This window comes from Pygocentrus nattereri, chromosome 26 (genome assembly GCF_015220715.1).
Source record: "Pygocentrus nattereri isolate fPygNat1 chromosome 26, fPygNat1.pri, whole genome shotgun sequence".
Lineage (NCBI taxonomy): Eukaryota > Metazoa > Chordata > Actinopteri > Characiformes > Serrasalmidae > Pygocentrus > Pygocentrus nattereri.
Genome location: NC_051236.1, coordinates 10,778,990 through 10,791,073, shown reverse-complemented (window position 1 = coordinate 10,791,073; position 12,084 = coordinate 10,778,990). Strand labels below are relative to the sequence as shown.

Here is a 12,084-nt window from a genome sequence, read left to right as displayed (position 1 = left end):
TAAATATAGACATTTTATTTATTATCAAAAACTGCAAGTGAACCTAAGCATGGCTTCTGAGGTTTTTATGTAACACTGTTTATGGTAAAAATAATGGTCAATCTAAAAAATAAAGTTTTCTTTGGGGATTATTTTGCCTCAAAACACCCTTCATGTGTCCCTCCATCAAAAATTGTTCCAAATAAATTATCATTTCGACCAAAACCTTATCACAAAACTACTGTAAAACAATGTCTCAAACATCATAACCATATAATAACCATACCATATAATAGCATAATAGCTTTCTGCGAGGAATCTTTTAGAGGTATTAAACTCCTCGGATGTCTGGTTCCTATCACCAGCACTGTGAACAATTCTGACTCTGTAAGTGAATTATGTCAAACTCTGGAAAAAATGATAGCATTCCTCTTTAAGTTGTAGGAGTATGTAAATATGTATATATTTTATTTAGTCATATTTATTTTGGCTAAATCAATACATTTGGCCTGTAAGACCTTCTTAACCTGGTGACATGTACAACTTTGGGTGCTTGAAACAAACTGAAACCAAATTGCACTTGAGTTGTATAATGTAAATTATCCTGCAACTCTCCTGAAACTCAGCCACAACAGTCACAACCGTCTCAACTTTGTGAACCAAGTTTCATAAAAACAAACCACCAGCCAAACATTGATAGCATGTGATTATGTCAGCCGACACAATTCAAGAAACTGATTTTACTGGATCACTGGACAGAAAAAAAAAACAGAAGCTGCTTTATTGGTTGGTTGAAAATGAGATCTTCCACATCTACATGAAACAAGGTTGGTAGTTTTTTATGTTGTCAGTTTCCTGAGCCATAATAGCAACCAAATATGTTTCTCAAAGCCAACGTTTCAGTAAACAACTAACTAGCCAGCTAATGCTAATAGATGTCTAGAAGGCTGTTTGTGCCCGTGTTTATTCTTCCTTGATAGTCTACATTTATCATGATCTCCGTATTTAAATCCTTCATTTCCCCTCTCTTGACGCTCTTAATTTTACAAAGAGAGAAGATTCCTTCGAGATTCAAAGGTTGAAAATTACTGCAGTTATGGATCTAAACTGCTGCAGGCTGAAGAGGCTGATTTATGTAAATGTGTTTTTTGTGACATCACAATAACAATGAATTCAATAAAGGCTATTTTGCAGCTTAGTTTCCTTATATGGATGACTTAATGGACTTTTAGAAACTATAACCATGTTTACATGCTACATCAAACTCTTCTTTTGAAAAGTGAACACTCCATGATCATGGTTCTCCATGATACTGGCATTTTAAAGTCAGTGTTAACAGGAAATCGTTTTCCTTGCATACCAGACATAGTTCTGAGTGAAATATGGTATTGGAGAGGGGCTGAGCTATCTGGGCGGTTTCTCTCAATGATAGGTGGGGTGATGTGAGGGGATGGTGAATCAAAATATCATTATTATGCATTTCTTACAAGTAGAGTTGGTCACTGTAATGTTCTGCTTACTGGACGTCCTAAGAAAACAATACATCCCTTAGAGACTTAAATGTAGCAGCATCTCAACAAAAACAATGTAGAGAGATCACATCACTCGCATTTTAAAAGAACTGTGCCGGCTGCCTGTATCATTCAGGATTGTTTTTAAAGTTCTGCTACTAGTTTTTAAAGTTTGAAATGACCTTAAAGCACCACTTACATCACTGAGTGTCTGTCTGTTTATGTTCCAGCACGTGACCTCAGATCTGCAGATACTGACCTTCTGCGAACATCTTCAGTAAAATACAGAAAACACAGAGAGATATAAACACAGACGGTTATTCTGCTTCTAAACTGGAACTCAATCTCAATTCACCTTTTATTAGACAGTCAAGCTCAGTGCTCACTTTTAAGAAGCATCTAAAAACGTATCTCTACTTTAGTGTTTAATTAAAACTCATAAATCTTATAATTTCGTCTATAATTATCATCTGTCTCTAAAGCACTTTGAGCTGCCACCTGCATGAAAAGTACTGTATAAATAAAATATGATGATGATGATGATGATTATTATTATTTAATATTGTCTTTTGTGTTTTTCGCCAATTCAGATTGACTAAAACAGACAGGTATCGTGTTCTTAACACACAGAACATTGGCAGAACAGTACAGATCCTGTTTGGGTGTCTGCGTCTGTGTGTGTGCACCTTTAATTTTCCTAATCAGGTTTATTCTCAGCCCCTCTCTGACCCTGTGGCTGTGATGCTCAAATGAAAAATAACACAAATGAGAATGCTTGCAAAAAAGAATCTTTTATTAGATTATCAAATTAATCATAACAACTCAATAACGCCACACATGGAGAGGAATGATTTCTTCCACAAACTGCCCTAACTGAATTAAGGATTTCATTTATTATTGCTGTGCATTTCTACGTGTGTGTGTGTGCTAGAAGGGGGGGGGGGGGGTGTAGAGAGAGAAGCAGTGCACCACTGATTAAAGGGACTAAAATATGAGGTGTATCATGTCTCTTCGTGAACACACACACTTTTTACATACTCTCAAACACTCATTGCTGCACACCACCATCGAGTCAAAAACTTGCAGACAAATGTTTCAGCAAACATTACTCACTGAAGTTACACCTAAAGCTACACCTTTCACCTCACAGAGAACATCCAAACAGAGAGAGAGAGAGAGAGAGAGAGAGAGAGAGAAAAGATATATAGAGACCGAAACAGGAAAACAGAGGAGAGAGAGAAAGAGAAAGAGAGAGGAGAGGAGAAAAAGAAAGGGAGATAAATAATGGAGAGAAAGAGAAATAAAAGCAAAAGACAAAAACAGAAAGAGAGAAAGAAAAACAGCAGATAGAAAGAGTGAAATACAGACGACAGGAGAAAAAGATGGAGACAGAGAACATGAAGACAGGGAGAGAAAGAAAGAGAAATACAAAAACAGAATGAGAGAAACAAAAATAGAGGAGAGAGAGGGAGAAATAGAGAAGAGAGGAAAAAAGGAAAATGAGACAGAGAAGATGGAGAGAGAGAAATAGACAGAGAGAAAGGAAGAAGAAAAAGACAAAAACAGAGGACATAGAAAGAGAAAGAACGAGATTGATAGAGTAGAGAGAGAGAGAGAGAGAGAGAGAGAGAGAGAGAGAGAGAGACTGTGCAGTGATTATTTTTGGAGGCATGATGAAAACTGGTATGTCTAATACAACCTTGTTGCACTCCCCCCTCCTCTCCTTCCTCTCTCTCTCTTTTTCTCCCCTTCTTTCTCTCTCTCCCCCTCTTCTCCTTTTTACTGCTTCTCAAACAAGAAATTCCAATCTCTCCGCATTACTCAGAATTCTGCTCACAGCTCTTTCCTCTCGCTCACTTAGAGCAGCCTGCTTTAAAATTCATAACTACATTCGCAAGTATAAAAGCAGCACAGATGGAATATTTCCAGGAAGCTTACTTGAGCAAAAATACAATTGGCTCTGGCATATTTAATAACCCTATCCTGCCTCTTTAGTACATGCAGTAATAATAACAATAATAAAAAAAGAGAGGGAGAAAAAAAGTCAAACCATGTCTTAGCATGAAATGACTACCTATAATTCCAGCCGCCGGCAAGACGAAAAAAATGCAGAGGGGAAAAGAGAGAGAGAGAGAGAGAGAGAGAGAGAGAGAGAGAGAGAGAGAGAGAGAGAGAAGATAGAGGGAGAAACAGAGAGAGAGAGAAAGAAACAGAAAAACAGGATTGAGAAAAAGAGAGAAGAGAGGAGAAAGATAAAGGGACAGAGAAGATAGAGAGAGAAACATATAAATAAAAATAGAGAGAGAAGATGAGGGAAAAAGAAAGGATGGAAAGATGAGAGCAAGAGTGACAAATAGAGATAGAGAGGAAGGAGGAAAAGAGAGGGAGAAAGACAGAAAAGAGAAATAGAGATAAAGAAGAGGAAAAGAGATAAAGAATCAGAAAAAAGTGAAGGACAGATAGAGTATGGGAGAGAGAGAGAGAGAGAGAGAGTATTTAGTGAAATAGCTTTAATTGATTTGTTTTAAAACCAGAGTAGTTCATTCTGCTTTTATATGTATATTTTGAGCAGAACCCTGCGTAGTTCATATTAATGACTGTTTTTCCACTGGAGAGCGTTTCAGTGTAATTAGATATGCATTGTGCTCTCATGGTTTTATTTGTGAGTCTCTAATGAAAAAATACCTCAGTCAACCACAAAAGATGGTGAGAGAGGTAAGAGACAATGGCATCCTTTTCCAATATGGATTTCACTGCTGCACTTTGAGAATTAATCTCATTCTCTCTCTCTCTCTCTCTCTCTCTCTCTCTCTCTCTTTCTCTCTCTCTCTCTCTCTCTCTCTCTCTCTCTCTCTCTCTCTCATTCCCTCCCCCAACAACTCCCATTGTATGTGTGTATTAGAGAGAGGGAGAAAGATTGTGTGTGTGTGTGTGTGTGTGTGTGTGTGTGTGTGTGTGTGTGTGTGTGTGTGTGTGTGTGTGTGTGTGTGTGTGTGTGTTTTGTACATGAGCGAGCATTGTGGGACGTCCTGAACTGAATTAGGTCATCTCTTCAATCAGAGCTCTCTCCCTCTCTCACTCTCTCTCCCTCCCTCTCCCTCTCTCTCTCTCTCTCTCTCTCTCCTCTCTCTCTCTCTCTCTCTCTCTATATATATATATATATATATATATATTATATATATATATATATATATATATATATATTATCCAGTAGAGACACAGAGACCCCTACTGTTTCACAGAGGGACTTCTTCTACACACTCTTTCCTCTTTCTCAACACTTTCCACACAAGTCGTCTTCCTCAAACTTGTTGTTTGTGCCTGTTGTTGTTGATGGTAATTAGTTTGCTGATGTCGTTAAAGAGATCTGTGGGATTCTTAGTTACTTTAGTACCGTGTAGAGTCTGATTAGAAATAGCTGCTGATCTGTCTGTGTTCTCTAACAGTTCCCCACAGTATCTGTGCTGTATCGCCCCCTGGCCACGTGTTAGGTGTACTGCACTTCTCCAGATTTTGCAGTTTTGCTGTTTTTGTAAGACTCCAGTGCTTAAAATCTTCATAAAGATATTTTAAGGTTCCACCAGTGACTGCAGGTACTAAGCCACGATAAAGGTGTAAGGTGTCCTGAAAGTGTGCATTTATGTAGTGTGTGTGTGTGTGTGTGTTTGCGCGTTCCAGTAGGGATATGAGTGCTAAATTACAGTTTACTCTTGCATTCCCCGAGCGTGAAGTTTCAGTCAGGCAGACAGAGGGACAGCCTCAGGGTAAATGAGAGTGGGAGAGAGTTTATGGCCCTGTGCTTACACACACACACACACACACACGCACACACTGGTTTGTATTCCTGCATTAATGTTTTGTTCCACTGACTGTATTATTGTAACTAAATGCTGCTAGGCCTACACCTCACCCATACCTAACCCTGAAGGGGAATTCCACCCAATTTTCTGAAGTTCCTCATATTTAAATTGTGAAATGCTGTTTTAGAGGAGCTTACAGATGAAGGTTCAGGGGTGGTTTTGGTTAGTAAATAAGACATTGTGACGCCTGCTTTTCCACTGTGAAGAAATCTTTACAGCTTCTCCACAATAAACTGCTTCTCTTCAGACCACTCTGAATGAACTTTCCAATGAATGCAGACATGATGAAAAATAGGTGGATTTCCCCTTTAACATCAGTAAGTGAGAAAACATATTTCAGCTCATTTACTTTTTCAAATAAAAGAAAAAATATTATACGTTACCATAACTTTTATGACCAATTAAAATCTTTGTCCTTTTACTTTCTCAAATAAAAGCAGTATTTTTTTGTTAAAGGAATTAATAAATAAATGAATAGAAACAATAATATTGATAATAATGATATTAATAAACCCTCATAACTGAAATTCTTTCAGCTTTTACTGCTGTATTTTATGTAGAAAAAAAGTAAAAATAAATGACAATAAATAAATGTAACTGTGACTACTAATATAATAATAATAAGAAGAAGAAATACACTTGTTCCTGTTGCGCTGTCAATATTAAAAATGTTTTCAAATTTTCTATCATCCTGTGGACCGTATCCTGTGGATCTCTGCTGTCAGTGATCTGTGTGAAATCTTCCTTTCTGTAGCTGTAATTTTGCTTTTAAAATAATTCGGCCAAGCCACAAAATGAAAATGACCTCCAAATACATTTGTGACCATCTTTTCTGAAACGGCCACGCTTAATTTCCATGACTCGCCGCGTTCTGGTGAGGAGGAAAAGATGAAGTTGTCCTACCTAAATGGATTCTGCAGACATACAGTAATCCATCTAGAGCTGAATAGTGTAGCTTTTCATTCTATACCAATCATTAGCATGAAAGATAGAGACAATGGCCTTAATTGAGGGAGAGAAAAAGAGAATTGAGGGAGGGAGAAAAGGAAAGATGCAACCTTTTCTTAATGCACAGCCTCCCCCAGCCTCCTCTGCCAATTTTCTCTCTTCTTTCCCTCCTAAGTGGCCTTCTAGTTTTTATCTAATCAAAATATATTCACTCCATCTCCTCACTTCTCTCTCTCTCTCTCTTTCTCTTTCTCTCTCTCTCTCTCTCTCTCTCACTCTCTCTCTCTCACTCTATCTCTCTCTCTCTCTCTCTTTGATCTAAAAGACTGATTGGCAATTTTTCCAGCTAACTGATATAGAACACCGACGCCGGCTGCCAATCTCGCGGCCCTGCTGTTGCCATGCCAACAGTCACGGGGTAAAAAGGGGTGAAGAAGGGGGTTTGGTTTAATACACATCCTGATTTGGTAGTCTGATGCCACATGTTATTATTTTCCATTATTCGCCAGCCTTTTGTCACACAGCGCACATAGCCATTACTTCTAATACCTGTCTGTTTATAGTTTCCGGCAGTGCTAGTTTTATAATGTATTGTGTTTATGTTTTTCTTCCTGCTTTTGTTTCTTTTTATTGTTATTGTTAAGAGGGAGATGATAATATGCTTCCTTTCAGCCGCTAGACATCCAGAGGGTTTCCCCTCTTGTATAGTTCAATTTGAAGCTGCGTATTTCATAAACAGGCAAGCAAAACATTGGTGTGCCAATAATTTGATTCACAATGCTGTATATAGCCCTGAACTGTTCTAGTGCACAGTATTGTGTGGTGGGGTGGGGGTGGGTGGCTCAATCCTGAACATAGTCTTGGTAGACTTGGTGTGGTCCCTCCATTTAATTCACCCACAATGGAATTTCTATTTACACTTGTGTAACAGTACTTCAATTACATCTAATAGCATTTAAACACTCGTCAGCAGAAACTGGGTGTAAGTCAACAATTGTTTTATTACATTTTTATGTACAAACAACCCTGCAAGGCACACTTTTGTTTAAATAAGAATATACAATACAATTGTCTTTAAGAGCAAACATATTTTAGTTCGAAGTATATATTAATTTGTAGTATGCTTTCAAAAAGGCCACATGATAGATGTTCTCTGCTTACAGTATCCCACTGACCAGACAACTGTGAAACAGCTGCTTCTATTTTCCTGTCAAACGTAAAAGTCACAAAATAAAAAGTCCACTCTGCTGATAAAGGAAAAAGTCCTGACCCTAAGTGTACTTGATTGCTGAGGACAACAAATAAGTTTGTTACAGAGCTCTGGCCCTGACTGTCAGTATGGTAACATACTAAACTTTATGGGAGTCGGCAATCAAACAGAGTCAAACTCAAAACTCAGAATCTGAAAGTTTGAAGGCATCATTAAATTCAGCTGATTCAATGTTGCATCAACACATACCGTCATCTCGTACCTCTAAGTCCTGAAATACACAAATGTTAGAAAGAAAATTCTGAAAAAAAGAAGAAAAAAAAACAACAACAACAAAACACATCCCTGGTATGGCTACAGATAAGTGACACCAGAGATTTACTACACTGCAGGACAAAAGTGTGGAAGCAAGTGGTCAAAAATATTTTACAGTAAAACTGTCAAATGTAGAACTAGAAGAGGATGAACACATTGAATAAACACACTTCATTTGGTGTGGCAATGGAATCCAAAATGGTTGTTAAGGTTTTGCTAGGGCACTGCTATGGTATCCCAGGTAGCTGCCAGCATGTATATAAACATAGCTTAGAAATGCCTGTTGCCCACTACATTGAGTGTGAATTTCACAATGAATGGACCAAAAGAAATGACCCAAAATTACTTGGGAAAAAATCTGGTTCCAATGACTTGAATGATCTTTTTGCTTCTTCTCTGAAGTTGCTATTTTGAATATATGCGGTTTTCTTCTAACAGCAGCCATATATATATAAATATATATATATATATATATATAATATTTTTTTTTATTTTTATTTTGTATATTTATATATGTATAAAGAAAAAAATCCCAAAAGCACAAATACATTATTCCTGTAAAGCCTCTACAATGCTGCAAAGTTTCATGGTTCTAGCTCTAAATCTGTGACCTGTGAAAATAATACAAAAAAGTATAGAATAAGAACAACTTAACAACCAACATAACACATTTATTGACATCTAGTTTAACCCTGTAAGACAAACTTTCTGCCATTTAATCTGCTCTACTCTGCAATTGTGATTTCTCAGTGTTTTTTTTTCGATATAAACAGTACATAACCTAAAAAAAACTGAAAATGTGGGGTTTTTTATTGACTAGTTTGACTCACATATTTCCATTAATGTCTCTCCAGATGCATGAAAAGGAATATGTGACACATCAGTTGTGTTTTATCATTACTCTGATGAAGCTAAACAGTAATAAGCACTAAGCAATCTGAACTGTGCTCTAAAGTTTTTGTGAAAAAATCACAATAATAAACAAAGTCATGTGCATGTCAGCTGTAATTCTGGACAGACTCCTCTGGCAGCAGATTTAAACAAGTTTAAAAAGCAAAATTATCACCAAATTCTCACAGTATGCCGTGAGACACTTGTTTTGAGTTATTGCTAAAGGTACTCCAATATGAAAGCTTTCATGATGGTGTTTGTTGATAACAGTCTCTTACATTGACTGGTTTTTAATTAATTAAAAACTCTTAATTTAATTAACACACCTGATTGAGTGATCATCTGAATGGGGGAATCAGGCGGATTTGATTAGAGCTGCACAGGATAATCACCAGGAGCTAAACAAATTATGGATGTTTGTGTTTAAAAAGTACAATTTTCATTAGTATTGCTTCCAAACTTTTGGCCTGTAGTGCAGATGATGTCACTTCTTGCCACTAAAGATCAGGACAGTAACCCCAGTTGTCAACATTCCACCCTCCCACCTCTGCAATGCTAGAATTCCTTTATCAGTACTTCCATTATAAGTGTTAAATATCAGTAAAATGTGAATTTCATAATTAATGTTTAATGACTGGATTACATAATTAGAGAAAGGTGCCTCACATAAGTTTAGCTGTCACATCTATCTGAAGAATGTTCTTTTTAGACTCCAGATTGAAATCACATTTGCTTAAACCCATCTGGTTCTAAGTTTGGACAAGCTGCCAGTAGACAATCATTTGAAATGAAATGACCAATATCTAAATGTGGTTTATATCAGAATAGAAAAGAGTTAGATCAGATACACTATAAGACAAATCAAAACAGAATCAAACATGATCTCCCACCTAATCGAAGCAGAGAAGAATCTGTAGCAGTGTTAAATGCATAACTCTCTGAATTTTACTCATAAAGAGGCATCCAGGCTGCTCTGTGTACTTCTGAGCCAAAAATCCCCAAAACATCCACGTATTATTTCCTCCACATCAAGTCATATCAAAAGAATGCTTGAAAACGCTAATGTGGTTAACACTGAGTTTCCACTAGTTGGACCCAGGTTGATGTTATGCAAACTGGAACATTCTATTTAGTTTCCACTGGCTTTCTTTCATAGTTAGCTTCCAGTTTTGGGATTAACTCTACCTTAAACTACTAGCTTTATTTTTTACTTCTCTGTCAATCACCTCTCCGAGCCATCTATCCATGCTCTGTGCACAAATGCCTTCTTTCCTAGCAACTGTTGCAAGGTTGGACAAGCTTTTTTTTGTGTGTGTGAAAGTTCACGCTGCTAGGATTGGTCAGGTATGTATTTTTGATATGTGATCAAAGTAAAATTAGCATTCTTTTTTGGTTCTAAGCCAATTTACTGGAGCACATGCATCCATAAAATGTTATTGTACACCACTATAATCACAGGGGAAAAAGTCAATACATAAACTACACAGTTTCCCATTATAATCTTGATTCTTGGGCTAAACTACACAACACAAATATTATGGCCACACAGATTCACTACAGACACTACATTTCCCACATTGCCCTATAGCACATTGCCCCAGCTGATCTCAATATGGAGCTAGCAGTATGTGGACAGGGAGCCTTTAACTGCATTGACATACAAGCATTTTTCTATGTCAAACAGCAAATCAGCCACTTGCAGCCCATCAAAAATGCACATAAGACCACCAAATCATAGGTATTGGTCAGGTGAGCAACTTATGTAGTCTAACTGAATTTAATGTATCAATTTCATTTTCAATTTCAGTTTTATCTCACAACAGTTGCCACGTAAGTATGCATTAGCGGGTGGAGCATGGAAAAATCTTATGTTCTTTAAATAATTATGCAGTTTTATACAAATTGATATGATATAAACATGTATTGTGTGTGAAAATCAGTTTCTCCTATAAAGTGAAATAAAATGAGATTCATTTCATGGCTTTAGATTGTTTGTTTGGCCAACAGTGGCAGGATTCCACTGATGGCAGCCTGCAGCAGAACTCTTGTACTGATGCTGTTTGATCTGCCTTCTGCTTCCATTGTCGTGGCTCCGATTCCTATAACCTGTGACTAAGGCTTCACATAGCTGCGTGTTTGGTGAGTTTAGGACATCAGCGGTCATGCCAGCAGGCCCAGCCGCTTCACCTTGGCCGAGAGGAAGGAGTGGATGATGAAGACGATAGTTTTGGGGCAGGCATGGAGGTCCAGTTGCTGAAATACCGAAAGAAAGAAGGTAGTGAGTGGGATTAGAGTAAATTAAAAAGGGGATAAAAACAGACTACAAGGAAAGATTTGAGAGAAATGCTGTGAAAGTCCAAAGAGTCCAAAGAAATAGAAAAGCGTCCAAAGAATAAGAAAGGGAAATAAGAAAAAAGTCCCGAGACGGGAGGGAGAGTCATTAAGAAAAAATGTCTGAAAACTGGAGTGGAAAAGTTGGTCCAAAAGGATGGAGGAAGTCAAAAGAGAATAGCTATGAGAACATAGACCTGTGATCAGAGATGAAAGAGAGAGAGAGAGAGAGAGAGAGTGTGTGTGTGTGTGTGTGTGTGTGTGTGTGTGTGTGTGTGTGTGTGTGTGTGTGTGTGTGTGTGTATGTGTGTGTGAGAGAGAGAGAGAGAGAGAGAGAGAGAGAGAGAGAGAGAATATGAACTGAGAGGGAATAAAAGAGCATAGGAAAGCGAATGGCAGCAGAAAAGTTTAAAAAGGGGGTAAAGAGGCTTGCATGCAGGAGACGTCTTAAGACTGAAGAGAAGAAAGGAAGGGAGGGAGGGAGGAAAGAGGCTGTCTCACGATCTCAGCCTCCGGGCCTCCAAAGTCGAGGAAGATCATGCGCACGCCGTCGTCGGAGGACATGCGCAGGCGCTCGAATGGCTGCTGCAGGAGGATGTGCCTGCGGACCCCGGCCTCCTCCGTGAACAATGAGAAGCCGTTGTCTATGTGCACACTCAGCATGCACTGCTGACCGTTCCAACTGCACGCTGCAGGAAAAAGAAACAGAGGGAGGGGGATTTTAGCAAATATTTAAAGAAATAGATCAGTTAAAATAATTTTCCACCTGACTTTAAATGCAGCATTCAGCCAAGACATCTTAGGTGTCCAATGGTTTGCCACTTTAGTTTGGCTTCTTTAGGTAACAAGTAATTTAAGCCAATACCTCATCAATTAGCACTGTGCAAACTGCACACCTGAGCTTGCCTATATACCTCAAGTTGTTAAGTAAACTCAAATACACCTGCTTAAGTGAGTGAATACATACTGTTGAATACAAATGAGCAAAAGTAAATTGCATGAAACAGCCATAATAAGGCCTGAATTTTCCTTGAATCTT

The 12,084-nt window shown here is 38.0% G+C and overlaps 1 protein-coding gene across 1 annotated transcript in view; it reads right to left on the bottom strand.

The window, feature by feature from the left end:
* Positions 1 to 7,279: 7,279 nt before the first annotated feature.
* Positions 7,280 to 12,084, bottom strand: part of snta1 (syntrophin, alpha 1) — a 48,605-nt gene continuing 43,800 nt past the window's right edge. Inside the window, exons 7-8 of the mRNA XM_017705239.2 lie at positions 11,547 to 11,734; positions 7,280 to 10,967 (exon numbers count right to left, since the gene is read on the bottom strand). Coding sequence (XP_017560728.1) covers positions 10,875 to 10,967; positions 11,547 to 11,734 — 281 coding nt within the window. The 3' untranslated portion in view covers positions 7,280 to 10,874. The remainder of the gene's footprint in view (positions 10,968 to 11,546; positions 11,735 to 12,084) is intronic.